General features: G+C 41.4%; 1 protein-coding gene across 13 annotated transcripts in view; it reads left to right on the top strand.

The window, feature by feature from the left end:
• Window positions 1–17,203, top strand: part of PRRC2C (proline rich coiled-coil 2C) — a 69,930-nt gene that overhangs the window by 16,684 nt on the left and 36,043 nt on the right. For 12 of the 13 annotated variants that reach the window (XM_085068473.1, XM_085068478.1, XM_085068475.1 and 9 more), the window contains exons 3-15: window positions 971–1,148; window positions 4,382–4,488; window positions 7,498–7,629; window positions 9,587–9,765; window positions 10,139–10,218; window positions 10,826–10,959; window positions 11,041–11,128; window positions 11,393–11,534; window positions 12,501–12,575; window positions 13,313–13,928; window positions 14,743–14,912; window positions 15,506–15,752; window positions 16,826–17,042. In XM_085068473.1, coding sequence (XP_084924599.1) covers window positions 971–1,148; window positions 4,382–4,488; window positions 7,498–7,629; window positions 9,587–9,765; window positions 10,139–10,218; window positions 10,826–10,959; window positions 11,041–11,128; window positions 11,393–11,534; window positions 12,501–12,575; window positions 13,313–13,928; window positions 14,743–14,912; window positions 15,506–15,752; window positions 16,826–17,042 — 2,365 coding nt within the window. The remainder of the gene's footprint in view (window positions 1–970; window positions 1,149–4,381; window positions 4,489–7,497; window positions 7,630–9,586; window positions 9,766–10,138; window positions 10,219–10,825; window positions 10,960–11,040; window positions 11,129–11,392; window positions 11,535–12,500; window positions 12,576–13,312; window positions 13,929–14,742; window positions 14,913–15,505; window positions 15,753–16,825; window positions 17,043–17,203) is intronic. The other variant, XM_085068468.1, reaches the window with a different exon arrangement.

The raw sequence follows: 17,203 nt of genomic DNA, 5'->3' as shown, positions 1-17,203 counted from the left end.
GAATTTGCAGTCTAGTAGGAAGCAGAATGTGGGTAAATAAAAACATGCCATTCCCCAGCTGTGCATTCTACTGCATTAGCATTTGCCATACTGGAAGTGTTTGATTAAGGAGAAGGCAATGCTCACGTCCAGTTCAAGGGCTTTTTCTGTTTTGTGGACAAACACTGGATAAAACTTAGAATGGTATCTCAAATAAGGTGTGACTGTGAACCTGCTGTTGCATGAGTCGTTGGATGGAGAACCAGGGGGGAATGATGTTCTGAAGGTTTTGAATTTGTCTTGACATAGTTGCCTAAATTGAGTGTAAGAGAGGAGAAGTGTGTCCAAGCTTGTTAAAGTTTGCCACAAAATTATTTTAAAAGGTTGAAACTGTGCTGTTTATGATGCAGCTCATCCAGGGCAATAACTTGTACTTGCTCCCCTGTGTTGGTTACTTGGTAGGTTGAATGTCCTCTGTGGTGTATTAGCTTCATACTTGTGGTCTGGAGTAAATACAATTTGTAGGAGTGTTTTTGCAAGGGCAGCATCTGCCAGCTGAAATTTGCAGCAAAAAAGAAATGGCCTGGACCCATATGGGTATTCCTGGACTCATCAATGTACATTAAGCTCCCAAAAGAGCAAGAGAATAATACTTGATAAAATCTTGAAGGGTATTAAGAAATCAACATCATATTTTAATGGCTTCTTTAGCTTTCTATCACTGAATGTTGTATATAAAGGTGGGACCATATATCCTTTTTAATCTCTGGAATAGGCTAACCATAATGACTCACTGTTGAAAAAATACTCAGGTTTTCCCTAACAGAGTATTTCCAATTCCCTTTTTTAAAAATTAAATTCTGAAGCATTTTAAAATTTTAATTCTTACATTCTTACATTTTTCTTTCTTAAAAACATTTTTACGTTGCTCTGCCTAAACCATGTCTGCTAAACAGCACTGTTAACCTGTACTTTCTGCTTTGCCATGCAGTTGCTGCACGCCATGGATTGCAGAGTCTTGGAAAAGTTGCCATTTCCAGGAGGATGCCTCCCCCAGCGAACCTGCCCAGCCTCAAAGCAGAGAACAAAGGCAACGACCCCAATGTAAACATTGTGCCTAAAGACGGCACAGGATGGGCTTCAAAACAAGAACAGCACGAAGAGGAAAAGTAAGTGACCACTGAGCTCTGGCTTGATTTGCTCTGCTGTTTCTCTCAGGTTTGCTCAAAACTAGAGATTGGCAGGGCCTGGGGAGAAATTGGCTACACTGGACTCTCCCCAGTGTAGCTACTAGGGATTAAATAGCACCACTATTAATTTTTGTGAGGAAGAATCTTGCTATTAGAAGGATAGTTAAAAAAAATCTTTCAGAAAGAAACGCCCTCACATATAAAGTGAAAACCATCTGCTTATAAATTTCATATGAGGGGAAGAATATTTCCTTAGACATGTAAGTTTTGATGTCTGCTTGAAAGGAAATACTACAGCACGTTTTTGTAAGATCAGTGTCATCACCTTAAATAAAATTCTCTAGAAATTCTAGGAGGAACCAGAAGGCACACAGCAGAAAAATTGGTTTGCAAATTTGTGAGAGAATGCAAAAATCTGTCTAATTGTAACTGTGCTGATATATGGCAGTGAAAATTCAAAAATTTCTTGATCCATTTGTTTTAATCTCTGCTTTATTTTCCTATTGGTTTTTAATATTTGCATTTTAGGGTTTTTGGCTAGAATGCCATAAATTCTACAGACTTTCAAAAATTTTTTGCCTTAAGCTCTACACTATTTTCACACACCTCCAATATGTGCTGTAAACAAGACAGAAGTGGTGGCAATGTTGATGAGCTGCTCTGTACCTTGTATGATATAAATTTCCCATGCTCAGGGCAATTTCATGTGCCAGATTTGTTTCACATTTGTACAGCTAAAGAAATTAAAGGATCATAGAATATGCTGAGTTGGAAGAGACCCATCAGGTTCATTCAGTCCAACTACTGGCCCTGCACAGGAAGAAACTAAACAGAAAGTGAAACTTCTCAGTTTCTAATTGGAAAATATTTTAAAGCAGTTTTTTTTGCCATGTAAGCTTAAATTGGGATGTGATTCTCACTGCGTAAGTAGAAGCAAGGTTTAAGTGTTCATTCTCGTCATACAAATCATTCTGAAAAACACTGGATTTGAGGGACAGTGGTTATATGTTGCCTAGTGCTTGTGAAAGCAAAAGATGAAGTTTGAAGGTTTCCTTCCCATCTTTCTGGCCCTTTATTTCTCTCAGTATATTTTCCTACATTTAAATATCAATTTTTGACATTTCTCTAAAAAGCTGTTAGACTTCAGGAATACAGCATTGTGTTTAGCCTTTTATTTTAAGCTTCTGAAATTACAAATTTACAGTTTTCTGCCCTGTATTTTGTTTGGTACTTTAACGACGTCTCCTGTGCTTCAAGGTCACTTCCACTTTGCCTTGTTAAATCTGTTAAATCTTGGAGTAAAAAAAACCTTTCCATGACCACGTGTTAGAAGAGCATCCAAGTAGTTGATGTTATGTTTAAAAACAAATAAGAAGCTGTCCCTTATCTGCAATTGGAGGTTGTTTGCCTTTGTATTTTCATATGTATTACTCTGATAAAGGCCTCGGAGTCTACGTACAAGTAAAACCAGTGGGGGAGAGATTTGTTCCCAGGAACAGATACGTGTGCTCAGCCCAGAAATAAATTCTCCTAAATGTGGACCATCTGATGTGTTTGCTCAAATCTGAAGACCATTTGACTACAGCTGTATTTCTGTGGTATTTCAGAGTGCTTGAAATGCTGCAGTTGACGTGTTTTATTGTTCCTCTCACAAGTGTTGCAGATAAATGTTACATCTTGATAACAGCTTGCTTTTATTTAATGCCTTTTCTCTTGCATCACTGCATTGGAGTTCACATGAGTGTGTTGTTCCCTGTAATTATGAAAATGTATTTTTTTTACTGCTTTCCTGAGGTGTCACTCAGTCTGTGGGTATTGGCTGAGTCTCTTTCCTGGACAGTGCAGCCTGCTGTGTATTTATTTGATCAATTCAGCCGAGGTTTTCCCTCATCCATACTTGCAGTGCTTGGATAAAATCCTAAATGGGCTTGTCTTTGAAACAGTAGAAATGCAAGGAATGGTTTCTTTAACAGTCTTGTTCCTTGTTTCACTTGTGTGTCACAAAGTACAGTCACAAATTCCCCAAAGCCTGCTTGTAAAATCTGCAGCTGTAAGAAAATACAAGAGAAAACACGAAAAAATGAGGACTGTTTCTTTTAGATTGCAATGCTTTCTGGAAACATGAAAATTGCATATAGTTATTGTTATGAGGAGCCTGTGTGTTTCTCCCCAGCAGTGATCTTTTTAATGATGTTTACATCTCTATCAGTTCTCAGAGACCTGTGTAATGCTTTGGGTTGATCACTGCAAAACCCAAATGGAACTGATTGCTCAGTGGTAGTCCTCAGAAAGTTAGGATCATAAAGTAAATGCTTTAGGATGTACTTTAAAGCATTTACAGTTGTTTATTTTAGATTAAGTGCCATGATACTGCACTACTTCTCTCTTCACTCGTATAATAAATTCTAGACTGCAGGATTTGCCCCATAGTTCCTGTTTTATCAAAAGTTCATACTAATGAGCTGGAGGGTTAGGGTTAGTTGATTTTAGATACTAATGCTTTGGGTCTTAAGTTATCTGAATATGCAGATTTCAGAGATAGCCTTTACTAAGAAATTAAACAATATCACTGAATCTGCAGACTAGAAAGATGTTATGTCTGGGGCTTTTTACACTGAACAGAAAGAGTGTCTCTTATGTCTCTTCATTGTTCAGGTGAGACTGAGACTATTCTTAAGACTTGAACTTCTGGGCTCCAGTTCATGGTACTCATGCAGGTTTTCATGATGTCTTTGGCTTTCCTTATCAGTTCCTTTTATGTCATAATTTCTGACATGTATTTACTTTCTTTCTCTGAGTTCATGGTGGTCTTGAAGTGCTTTCCTCTGTTAACTCCTGAGGCAAGAGAACATTAATCCAAATTACTCCATTTGATGGTTGTAGATTGTTTTTTTGGTTGTCCAATACACTACTTTAAAAAGCTGTTATTCAGTTCATGCCTAGCTGCATTTTCTGCCCAGCCATTTTCATTCATTCCTCTCCTCTTTGGGAAATGCAATCTTGAAATAATTATCTAATTTATTCCATTTTTTTAAACTGTTACTATAACAACTCCTTTTATGTAAGAAAATGCTCTTTCTGCAGAGAAGTAGTTATTGGTTCTTCAGCTGCACAACTCCCTCATTTCATTCCCTTGTTTGCAGTGGCCACCCTGACAATCTTACTCTGTGCTCACCCTCTTGTATTCACAAGTGCTTTCCTTCCAATCCCAGACAGCCAGACGTGCCGCAGACACAGCCAAAACCTGCTGTTCCTGCTCCTCCAGAAGCAGCTCCTGTTGCCAAATCCTGGGCCAACACCAAGCCAGGGGGACAAGACGGTGAGTGCTGCCCAGGGTGGAGGGGTTCTGCACTGGATGTCAGGCTGGGACTGTGCTGGGAGAACCCCACACTCAGCAGTCCTTTGAGGCTTAACCAGGCTAGTTGAGACTGTGGAAAGGTGAGGAAGCAGCTTTCCACGCTGAAAAGTGAGGCTGACCCCAGTCACTCAGGTGAGCTCCAACTGGATTTATCAGTAGGTCTGATTTTTACAAGCTTGGTGTCATCACCTCTTGTGAATTGACAGGGAAGTGGTGGTGGCAGTGCAAAATCTCAAATGTGGCTGTGGTGAGGAGGGGAAAAATCACAGTCAGTATTTATAATACATAACACTTGCCCGTGGGAAAGAGAGCCATAAACAGTTGGTGGTCATTCTGATCATCATTTTGTGCAGTGTGTGTAGTTTTGCTTCTGTTTAAACATGTGAAACAGCAATACTTTTCACTTCATTTATAGCTTCCTTGGTTATTTTAGTGTCAAAGTGATAGTGTTTAAATCGTTTTCTTTCTGAGAAAAACATTAAAGGTGTGTTTTGGGGGTTATTGAATATAATTGGATGAAAGGATGGAAAATGGTTTCCATCAGTGTGAATCTTTGCTTGAGTGTTTTCATTACAGATGTAAGATCAGAACTAAATCTTCAGCCCATTTTTTCAAATGCTTGTAGAGTGAGAGGTTATTTAAAATTCCTGTGTCTCTACTATGATGAATAACTTGCAGCATGTTTTATTCCTTGAGTCTTGCAGGCTTTCCCTGGCTATAAAATGGAGTTTAGGCTTTCTAGTTGAAGAATTGAGTTCTCTTCTGAATAGGGATCTTAAAATAATAAAATATTAATTGCATGGAGGTAATTTCTTGGACATTGTATGGAATTTGTTAACATGACTTACCTAATGATTTGGGCTTTTTTTGGCACTGAGTATTAGAAGTGACAATTCTAAATTCTCTCATTTCTTGCTCTCCTCATTAATGTTCAGTGTTTCATTGTCAGATGTAGAAACTTTTCACCTTTAAGCTTTTACAAAATTCCTGTAGAGCAAAAAAAATGAACTAACACTGATGCAAAGTGATCTGCATAGCAGCCTTCCTGCAGAAGCTGATAAGATCATCTCCATGACACAGGAAACAGTGATTCGGCTCAGTGGCTTCAGAATGCATTTAGCTAATTATTTCATAGTTACCATGGCAGCTCGTGTGCCAAGCCCAGATGGCACCCTCATTTCATTCAATTAATGCAGCACGGGGTTTGCTGTTTCAAGAAGCAGCACTGGATGTGAATTGGCACCAGCTGCTTGCTGTCCTGGGTTTGAAACTCAGGATACACCTGTTGTGCTCCTGCTTTCCTGAGCTGCAGTTGGCTCTTAGAACTTGTAGTTTTTCCAGCAGCCTCGTGAGCGTTCCAGCAGTCACTCAGCAGCTGCCTCATGCTCTTGTAAAACTTGAGTGAGGCGAGGCTAAACCTTTCTCTGATCCTCTTGGTGGCCATGGAGAAAGGAAAGACTTATGAAATGTAACACCAGCATTTATTTTTCAGCTCGTGCTTCAGCTGAAAGTTGGGGTAAATTGCTACCAAAATATCTTCGAATTTTTTAACTTCTTTCTGTACTGCTAGTCTGCCTATTTCAGGTTTGTAGCTTAAACACAGTCAGGCAGAGCTCTGATGCTGTTACTTTGCCATTAAAACGTTGTTGTTCACTGTGTAGACTTGAGCAGAAAGCATTTTTCAAGATTCATAAAACTCATGAATGTTGCATGCCACAGGATCTCAGAAAGGGATCACTTCCTGGTAGGTCATCTGGTTAGTGGGACTGGTTTTCTGTCCCGTTGAACAAGTCGTTGGATGTAGCTGTTTGGGAACAGCAACAGTCCAGTGTCCATTAAGGAAAAACAAGTTCATGTCATCTGTGGTATGTGAGGTCAGAATGAAAATGGATAGATTTCGAGGAAATTTATAGGTACAGGGATAAATACTGGTATTTGTTGTCATGCCTTTACAAAGCACAGAGTAAGGAATTTATCCTGTGCTTAACTCTTAAAAAAAACCCCCAACCAAATGAAAGCCTAGTGGGATCCCTGCATGTTATCTTTGAGTGATTCTCTCAGGGATTGGAGAGAACAGAAGCTCCTCTAGTTGTTAAAGAAAGCCCATCATTGGGATTAGGGGGTTTTGGACAGTATTTGTTCAGTTCCTTATTCGTGAGTTTGTTTGCCTTCTCACATAATCTGTGTAGCCTAATGCTATCTCCCTTACAGTAGTCAGTAAGAGAGACAAGGACTGGAAGAGAGTGTTATTCAGGCTGTTGGAATAGAAATCCCCCCTCAGTGGGATTATTGGTGATTTGGCACTAGAATGCTGCTGATCTAATAGGTCATTATCCATTATACATATGGGGAGGGGAGGAAGTTGATGCAAAGCAGATGCTGACCAAATCTTCTAACAAGGAAGACAACCTATATATTTGTCTTTAATACCATGTACAACAGAATTCTTAAATTCCAGTCTTGAGTAAGGATGTCAGGGGTTTTAGAAATCAAAGAATGTTACAGTTGTTCTGATATTTTTCTCGTTGTGTAAAAGCTGTGGCCTTTTAAAGTCCTGGAAATTTATTATTAGAACAGTAATTAATCATAAACATGTTTGCAATTACATAGTTTCCCATTCTTGGGTGGACTATAGTTTTAGAGTGAAAAGAAGGAAATCTTTGTCTGGAAGGAATGGGGGAAAGTGTTTACAGAGCTGAGGAACTCCAGGTACTCCTTGTGTTAAGTCATGTTCCATTGTCCATTGTTGCTCTCTGGTGCTTCTCAGCACCAGATTTTTCTCAGCCTCAACAGCTGTGATAGTTGGTGTAGTAAATTAAACAACTTTATATTGCCAGCAAATGAATATGGCTTAAATGTTTAACTTCTAAAGCTTTATTGTTCGCTTTTAAAGGATGATCAGGCTTCTGTTGCTTTCTGAACTGTTTTGACTACAGAAAGTTGTGACTCTGTGACTGTCTTGCTGTGTAGGTCCACCTATTCCAATCAATAGTTATTTCCAGCAAGAATTCCCCAGTCTGCCGGCAGCTGGGGATCAGGAAAAGTCAGGCAAAGATAAAGATGCACCTGAAGATGGATCAGGACCCAACTTGCGACCACAGAGTAAGTGTGTGCTACCAATTGTGAAATGGGTCTATGTGAAATTTATTGTTTGTGCCATGTATAAAATAAAGTGGTGAACATGTTGTTTTAATCAGCACACTCCTACAGTGAAGAAAGGGTTGTTTGGGGCTTTATTCTGCTTTGATGTGTTCCTGGTGTGTGGGGAATAGTGTGTTTAATCCTATCACTTCCCATTTTCCCAGTCTTGTCAGTACTGTAGTTGTGCTCTGAGGAACATTGTTAGTTGCACAATACTGGCATTTTCTTACTTCTATCTGTTAATGTCACAGCAGGAAAGATGCATCTCTAAAGAACTCTCCTAGTATTAGCTAATTATATAAATCATGATCAGGGCTGTCCCCAAGTGGTTACTACTCATAGTGGAACCTGAAAATTCCTTAGCACAAAGTTCAGTGTACAAGATGCCAAAAAAGTGGATTGTGCCTTGAAAAGCATTGGCATCTTTAGCTCATGGATGCAGTGCTCTGACCAGCTGGATGTGTTTCAGCAGTAGGGAATTAAATCTAGTGAAAGCAATCGTAACAGTGCTGGGTTTACATCTGTCAGGAGAGAAATGTGTTTTTCTTCCCCAGATCCCTTTAATGGGAAGGTATTTGGGATTGTGTTTGTTACTGGTGGAAAACAAGATTCCTTTCTCCCTCAAAAGTTTGGTTTTGATGAGGTTTGATGGACTAGAGGTCTTGTCCTGCACTGTGGCTGGCGCTGCCTTGTGCCGGTGATAGGCATTTCAGAGGGCTTGGGCTCTCAGGGAATCCTTAACTCCTTTTCTTGTTAAAGGCCTTGGTTTTCAGGTTTGTCAGGTGCTGCAGACCAAGGCTATGTGGCTGTTCATGTCCTCTCAATTTTGATCTAAAGAATAAATTGTCAGGAAATAGGAGAGATGTCCAACACCAAATGAGAGCAGCTACGTGTCTGTTCAGCCTCCTGCAGGCAGTTACAGTTTTGGTCAGCACTGTACATGCTATATTAAGCCCTTCTTTCATGTCTGACAGCAGAAAGCTAAATGAACTTGGCAAGTACTCCCACTTTAGCAGCTGTGCTTCCCAGCACAGATAAGTACAAGAACTGTAATGGATACTTAGGAGTGTGGTTTAACACTGCTTAAAGGGTTTGTGCCCCTAAGGGAACTTCATTTACAGTCTGTGTCTGAATTTTTGTTGGTCTCCATTGATCTGAGCACTACTGCTAAGTTTACTCTGGAAGGTTTTTTTGTCCTAACTCATGCTCTGCAGGCAGAAACACCTAAAAAAATGGACTGCCTGGCACAAATGATAAGTCATTAAAATCCCTGACTTTTCCTGAGTGATTTGCTAGACATTCACACCCAGAAGTACAGCCCTTATCACTTCTATTCCATCCTTACCAGGCAGAGATACAAACCAGACTCTGCATACCTGTCTTCACTTTGACACATACCTGTGCATTACCTTTCTTTTTGAGCTGCTTGAGAGTTTCCTGGTAGGCCTTTACTGCTTAGGAAGCTTGATCTGTGCCTTGACAGCATCTTCACACTGAGTCAACAGTGGCCCACTTAGCACAGCTAAATCTGTTTTCTTTCTTGCGCTATAATTATATACAGTACCCTTCCTAAATTGCACTGTGTTTTGGAAGGTAGAATGGGACAGCTAGAGCAGTCCATAAATTTAGCTGTGACCCTTCAGGAACACAGCTGGACCTAGGGCTGAAGAGGCTCAGGAAGCAGCTTCTGTTGATTCTCAAATGGCTACTGCTTGTTTCAGTAGCAGATAGGAACGTGTGTCTGCACAGATCGCTGTGTCACCGAGGACTGCGTGGGAGCAATGTGTTCTTCACCAGCCCTTGCTGTAAATCTGCAATATGAAGTCTATTCCTGGCTTTTCTTGGGCTGATTCTGTCCATGCAGATGCTACTAGTTGGAGGGACGGAAGTAATAACATCTCTCCTGGTTCTCCAACAGATCAAGAAGCTAAGGCTCTGGGACAAGAAGATGGCAGTGCTACAGCAGCAGAACAAAATGATGGCCAGAAGGCAGGAGACAAGAGGGATGTGCGATTGCCACAGGTCCCTCAGCCCAAGCTGAATGGCCAGCAGCAGCCACCCATCTCATCCCAGTACAGAGCAATGATGCCTCCTTATGTGAGTGATGGTTGCATGAACGGGTTTTTGGGTTTTTTTTCAGGGATTGATTTTTGACTAGTGTGATTTTCTTATGCCCCTTCCTCTTCCTTCCATGGAATGCTTTGCAGTTCTGCTGGAAGGGCAGGACTGAAACCAACACCTCAGAGGATGTGACTGCCTGTTGTTACAGGGAGTTTGAACTTGCCAGGAGTTGATTTAACAGCTCTAATCACTCCACCTTGGGGACTTGGTGTCATACACTTGTGATATTAAGCAAACTGTCCTGAGTGAGGAGTTTTGCTTAACTCCCATTCCTTCTTTTGATGGTCTCAGTTTACTTAATGCAGTGATACCTTTTAATGAATGTCCCCTGTTCTTAAACCCTTTTTAGATGTTTAATCAGTATCCTAGAATGGCATATCCTCCCTCCATGCAAGGTCCAACAAGATTCCCCAATTCTGAGCCTAGCAGGTAAGAAGTGGTGGTGGTTTTTGTGTGGGTGTGAACTCTGTGACTTAATCTAATAAAAAGAAATAATTTGCACTGAGTACCTTGATGGTGATTATACACTACATAAGAACTGCCACTGTTGAGTCTCCCAAATTTTGCTTGTGTGGAACAGTGCCATGGAGCGTCTGGAGTTTGAGAGCTCAACTGCAGAAATTGAGGGAATTCTGCACATTACAGAGTTTTTGATTGCAAGGAGTAGGAGTCACCTGCAGGGACACCTTTGAAACTTCAGCCAGTATTTTGCCCATAGAAGGACTTTTCCATTGTTACAGTGAAAGTAATTAATTCCTGGTTCTCAACTTCAATGCTTTCCAATTAAAGTTGAACTCTAATGCATCATAAAATTAGTTTCCCACTTTTCTGTGCATTTCTCTATAGTTGAGGATAGCTGTGCACGTGCAAGAGTAATTATTTGAATTACGGTAGTCACACAGGTGAATGAGAGATTTATACTGTGTTTGAAACGACAGTGCTGTATATTTCAAATAAGTGTCATACTAGTTGATCTTCCGTCTGTCATTTGTGGATAAGTAGTGACTGTGGCTTTTGTTGTTCTCTCATTTTTTAGAGGCCCAAGGGGAAGAGGGCCACCCTCATGGTGCTCAGAACCTATTGAGCGGCCATCCATTCTTAGTGCTAGTGAACTCAAAGAACTTGATAAATTTGATAATCTAGATGCTGAGGCTGATGAAGGCTGGGCAGGTAAGAACAGCTGATTAATGGTCTGTTATTTGTATGCTGAATGTTTCTGAAAGATTAATTGAATATTTGTTCATGCATCAGGTGCTCAGAGTGAAGTGGATTACACTGAGCAGTTGAATTTCAGTGATGATGATGAGCAAGGAAGCAGTCAAAAAGAAAAGGAAAGTGGGTGAGTTGGTGTTGCCAGTCAGATGTGAAATGTCACTTAACTAGATTTTGGAAAGATTGAATGAAATGAGTGCAAGTACTCACTCCGGTGACATTAATTCCAGTAATTTAATACTGTATTCAATTGCATCAACTGCCTGTAGACTCCAGTCAGCTGGGCGTGGAGTAGAAATTATCCTTGTTAAGAATCACTGAAGCTAGAAGATAAATCACCAAGTACCTGTGTGGAGTGTACATTCTGTTTTTCTTACTTCTTTGCACACAGTGATGAACAAACACCATCAAAAGATTCCCAGAGTCCTGATGGCCAGAAGGAAACAGAAGAACAGACAAATGCCAAGTCTGCCACCCAGGTTTCCACAGCAGCAGCCAAAGGGCCTTACAGCAAAAGCTCTCAGCTTGATCAGGTTTGTGTGCTCTTCTCTTCAGCTCTTGTGGCAACAGCCTTGTCAGGAGAGCTGTGACTCAGGTGTCTTTCCAAACTGTCAGGTCAGTTAAGGTTAGAACATGAGGGAAAGCATTAGCTACTGAAAGCATTATCTGAGCTGTGCTAACTGATCAGGTGCTGCTCAGGCAACTTAGCTGCCTCTGCTCGCAACATAAAAATAGCACAGCTTTATGTAGTGTGTTCTGCCCCACACTTGTGAGGGCTGAGAGCTCTTGTGTCAGTCACTGTGGCTCAGCTGACAGCCTCAGTACTCTTGTCTGTCCATCCCTGTAACTGAATGAAGCCATTCTGGTGTTTATCAGGTTTTCCAGAGGCACAGGGTAAATAACCCACACGTTTTTCTTGGGTCTGGGGATTTTTTTTGGTAACATGGTCCACTTTCTGCAATGGAGCTTAGCTGTGAGTTCTCTTTTCACATCTCAGGCTAATAGGTTTTACACAGACCCTGTAGAATTCATCAGCTCAGCCATTTTTGGTTTCCTCTACTGGAGGAATATTGGCAACCACCTCAGTTTGTGCCTGATACAGCCCTATTTTTTTTTCCAGGAAAAGCTACTGTTAACTTCGAAAATTTCTCAGAAATATTTTCTCTTGACAGCAGTAATGAGGATGGGGGATCTTGCACTTTTTCTCTGTATTAAAGATTACATTGTTTTTTAAGGTTTGATATGACATTGAATCTAAGGAAAAATGGTGCAGTAAAATAAACTCTGAAATTGGGGTGTGTGAATTCTTAAATTGTTCAGCTCTCAGTACACAAAAGTGAAAATGTTTTTGCCCTGATTTTGTGTGTTGATTTGTGTTGAATGCAGATGCCTTATTAGGTGTAGTATCTTAATGTAGTAGAAAACAGTAAATCTAAAATTGGTCAGCTTGGCTGTGGTTGTGAGCTTGCTTATCCCTGGTACTGTGTTTGATCCAACAGGATCGAGGTCCACCACAGCCTTCTATACATGACAGAGGTGGCCCTGCTCTTCCTCCAAAATCTATTCTACCACCGGTAAGAAAGATTAGAATTGTCCTTATTTCCTTGAGTTAAATTCTTCAATGCTGTGATGGAGGGGTTTAGATTAGGAACAGTAAAGATATGCTTCACATAATAATAAACCTTTCCTTTAATAAGTAAAATGATCACGGTGCCTGGGGCCAGTAGGAATGGGACCCCAGCACAGCTGTGCTGCCAGTTGTGTAAAGCATCCCCATTTTGTAAGTGCCATGTGAAATGCACAAGAATTTCAAGAGCTTTTAGTTATCCAGCACCACTAGGGGAACTGGAGAGGACAGGAGCATGGGAACAGTGCCAGAGGGCTGACTGCCAAGACCGATGTGGAGATGAAGTCCCAAATGAAATGTGAACTAAAATTTGTTATCCTGAGTTACCTTGAAATTCCTTGGCTCCTTGAGGGACTTCAGTCTGAGATCTGCTCTGAGTGTTTGAGATTTAGTGTAGCCTGTAACCAAATCTAAAATATGTTTGTGATCTTTGTTGTCACTTCGCCTTCATGGTGATGGGGAGGAGAGGTGACATGAGCCCAAGTGATTGTCTACCCCTCCTTTCTGAGCTCAGGTTGTGAGAGTCTGAACTGGATCAGGAAGGTGGGGGCTGGCTTTTTCTTCAAGTCTTGCTTTTTAAAGATGCCATGCAGATCCACATGTGTTGACAAATAGTTAAAATGTAATACTTCAGCTGGCTGTTTATGTAACACGTGTTCAACTTAACTGGTTTCCTTCTTGCAGCACCCTCCTCCCCCTGATCGCCAGATGGGAAGGCAGGGACCCTTTCCCCCTAAACCAGTACCAGATGAAGATGAAATTTGGAAGCAGAGGAGAAGGCAGCAGTCAGAGATATCGGCTGCAGTGGAGCGAGCCCGTAAGCGGCGAGAAGAGGAAGAGAGGAGAATGGAAGAGCAGCGAAAAGCAGCTTGTGCTGAAAAGCTCAAACGGTTAAATGAGAAATTCGGCTGCGTGACAAAACCCTCCCGGGAAGACCCTCTGAAAGAGAGAGAAAGGGAGAGGGAAAGGGAAAGAGAGAGGGAGAGGGAGAGAGAACGGGAGAGGGAAAAGGAGAGGGAGCGGGAGAGGGAGCGAGAAAAAGAGAGGGAGAAGGAAAAGGAAAAAGAGAGGGAAAGGGAGAAAGAAAAGGAAAAAGAAGAAAAAGAAAAACTGGAGAAGGCAAAAGAACAAGAAGTGGAGAAAGAGAAAGAAAAAGAGGTGGAGAAAGAAGAGAAGGAGAATGAGAAGGAGAAAGAAGAGGAGAAACCAGCACATGAGGTTCCTGAGCCTGTAGAACCTGTGGCAACACCTGTAGTAGAAAAACAAGAAAGTGAAACCAAGAATAACAAGGAAGAAAAAGGTATGCTTGCACCTAAGTAGGAGTTGTCCTTCTTAAAGCTGAGTCACAGAGCACAGTTTTTGTCTAGCAGTCCCATTTGCATACCTAATTAACCTAGTGCATTAAGACCAATTATTTTCCTTGTGCATTACAGCTGATAACTGTCCTCTGAGCTAAGCCTGTTTGCCCAGCTCATCAAGAAATTAGGGGAAAAAAATAGGTTCTGTGATTTAGGCTGGACTTTGAGGAATACAGAAAGAAAAGCAGGCTTTCTTGTCTTCCTAAGGAAGGGTCAGTCACCCATGTTGCTTAAAAAGCAATGCAAATTATTTCAGCTATTCTGTTCTTTCAACAAGCTTAGAGAAGTAGACACAAAGGGCATCTGTTTAAATATGATGTGTTTTTTGTAGTGAAATTTGAATGCCACAAGAAAGCTGTTAGACTGTGCTTGGTAAGGTTATATTACCTTGAAATGGATAAAAGTGATTGTACAACCAAACCTTAGTTCATTAAAAAGAAGTTGATCGAAATGCAAGATGGTATCATTGATACAGCACTTCTTAAATCACATAATAGTTGCAACCTAAATACCAGTTGTTGGTTTCCCAGTGTATTTGAGTTTAAAAGGGACAGAGTGTATTAAGAACAGTTGTTCTGTTTTGAGGGGTTGTCCTTGACTTTTTGTTGTCTTTATTGGCTCTGGAAACAGACTGTGAAGTTAGAGAATGCAGACTTTGGTTAGAATGTTCTTTAGGTGACATTCTGGTGAAATTGTCAGTTTTAAGATTGACTCTTGTCTCCCTTGGGTGGGTTTTCTGTTTGTTTTTTTTTCCAGAAGATCAAGCAGTCTTCACTCGACAAGACAGTGGTCGGAATGAGAAGGAGGTTGCACAGGTGACTCATGAGAATGAGCCAGATTCAGGATCTCAGCCTCGTCCTGCTGTTTCTTCGGGCTATTCTAAGCAGTTCCAGAAATCACTACCACCAAGATTTCAGAGGCAGCAGGTAACTAACCAGCTCATTAAGAGGAGGCTTGTTCATAGAATTGTGTATTCTGTATCATTTTGAATAAAGAGATGACCATAGAAATCCTGGGTTGTTGGTTTCTAGCTTCTAGAAAATAATATTGGCGGGAACTGCTCTGCTGAAACACTTCTTGTCGCTTGCAAGGTCTGTAAGTGAGCAGAAGGCAAGAGAGGCTTTAAAACTGGCCCACACAATTGCCATGGACTTGCCCATGGAACCTGAAGTCTGATGACTGATTATTATTTCTGCAGCTTTTATAAAAGGATGTGACACTCACAGATGTGAGTTGAACTTGGGTCCTGTGTTCTGAAGAGCACTTGACATTAATGACATGCATGAAGTATAGGTCGTTCTGTGTCTCAGCTGCACACAAGTTAAGCTGTAGCTATTCTAGATTGTCCAGTCTGGTTTTCTCCCTTTCCTCCTAGCTCATCCTGATGCATGTTTGCAATTAACTTTTGGAATGCTTGCTGTCCTGGAGATAACTGTACTTGCTGTTTCCAAGGGTTATTAGAGCTGTGCTCAAGTCTTCATCATATCAAAAAATCCTGTAATCCTGTTTTGATCTGCAGGAGCAAATGAAGCAGCAGCAATGGCAGCAGCAGCAGCAAGGTGTCCTTCCACAGTCTGCTCCCTCACAGCCTTCAAGTGGCCCTGTCCCACCACCCCAGCACAGACCCCTTTACCAGCCCATGCAGCCCCATCCCCAGCATTTGGCTTCAATGGGCTTTGACCCCCGGTGGCTCATGATGCAATCCTACATGGACCCACGGATGATGTCGGGCAGACCTGCCATGGATATGCCTCCTATTCATCCAGGTAAAGCTGGAAGCAGTTTTTGGCTGTTGAACTTGGTTTTCAAACAGAAGTCTTTCCCCAGCCACACTTTCTTTAGTGAATGGGTGGGTTTTTAAGCAGAAACCTACGTTATTTTATTGTTTAAGACAAAGTAGATTGTAGTCATATGTGACTAAAATGGTAGTCCTATGAAAGTGTATACCTTTGACTATAAAGTAAAATCCTAGCTGTCACACTGCAGGCATGTGAGTGATGGTTAAAATGATTGAGAATGTTAGCATAAGCCTTACTTTGCTACAGACAGAAAGCTGGCAAGACTTAGCTTGAACTGAGAAAAAGTGTTTTTAGCACTTGTGTTTCATTACATGTTAGCACTTGGCACTACATTGCTTCCTAAAATAAATCCATGAAACTGTGCTATTTTTACATTACGTATTAACAACTCCAGAGTCTTAATAATTGTGGTTTCAGACTGTTGGCACTAAAAAGTCCTTTTTAATTTGTGCAATGGCCATCTGATACGCAGTTAGGAAAGCTGTTGGGCAAAAATAATAGAAGTCTGAGATGTAACATAATGGAGATACCTACCCAACTAGTGGGCAAGGGAATGGGTATCCTCAGTGAGTGCAGGGAATGAATGGAGGAAATGGCAAGGTAAGGGAAGACAGTGAAAACTACACAATTTCTTTAAAATGCTAATCCCCCCCCCGCCCAGGAAAAAGGGCTGGAGTCTTTAACAGAGAATTAAAAAGCACCTCTGCGTACACCCATCTTGCCTTTTGCCATTCAGATGTTACAGCAGAAACTTCATCCACAAGTTTACAGGTCTCCAGGCCTGGTTCCTCCTGTTACAGTGGAAGCAGGCAGCTTTTCCCTTTTGTTGGGATGTAGGGTACAAGTGTTGAGTATGGTTTGGTCATTCTGAGGTCAGCTGCAGGGAATAGACATTTGTTTTCAACATAGAGGGTCAAAAAGGAGGAGATCGGAGGAGAAAGAATAGCATTGTTTGGTACCTCCTGATACGCTTTGTATTGAGGTGGGTTTCTTGTGTAATTGTAAACTTATTTCAATTGTTGAACTTCATTCTGCTACAGGAATTATGCCTCCCAAACCACTGATGAGAAGAGAGCAGCTGGAGGGCTCAGCAGCTGGTTCAGAGTCATTTGAGCACATGGCTCGCTCTGCAAGGGAGCAGCACACTGTGCCTCTGTCCGAGCCACGCATGATGTGGGGCTCAGACCCTTACCCCCACGCAGAATCTCAGCAGTCCAGTTCTCCTCCCAAGGTGTTAGAAGAGCCTGATGATTTGAGGTAAGCCTGGGCTGTGCCACTGCATGTCACCTCTTCAAGTCACACATCTTTACACGCTTGGTTGTGTAACTGCGGTTGCAAAACACAGTTTCAGCTGACTGGGTTGTAGCTGCTTTTCACACGAAACTTGAAAGGAGGAGTTGTGACTGGGGGATGCAGTG

The sequence above is a fragment of the Lichenostomus cassidix genome, chromosome 8 (assembly GCF_008360975.1).
Source record: "Lichenostomus cassidix isolate B80296 chromosome 8, HeHo_3.0, whole genome shotgun sequence".
NCBI lineage: Eukaryota > Metazoa > Chordata > Aves > Passeriformes > Meliphagidae > Lichenostomus > Lichenostomus cassidix.
Note: the sequence above shows the minus strand (reverse complement) of the source record. Positions and strands in the feature narration are given on the sequence as shown.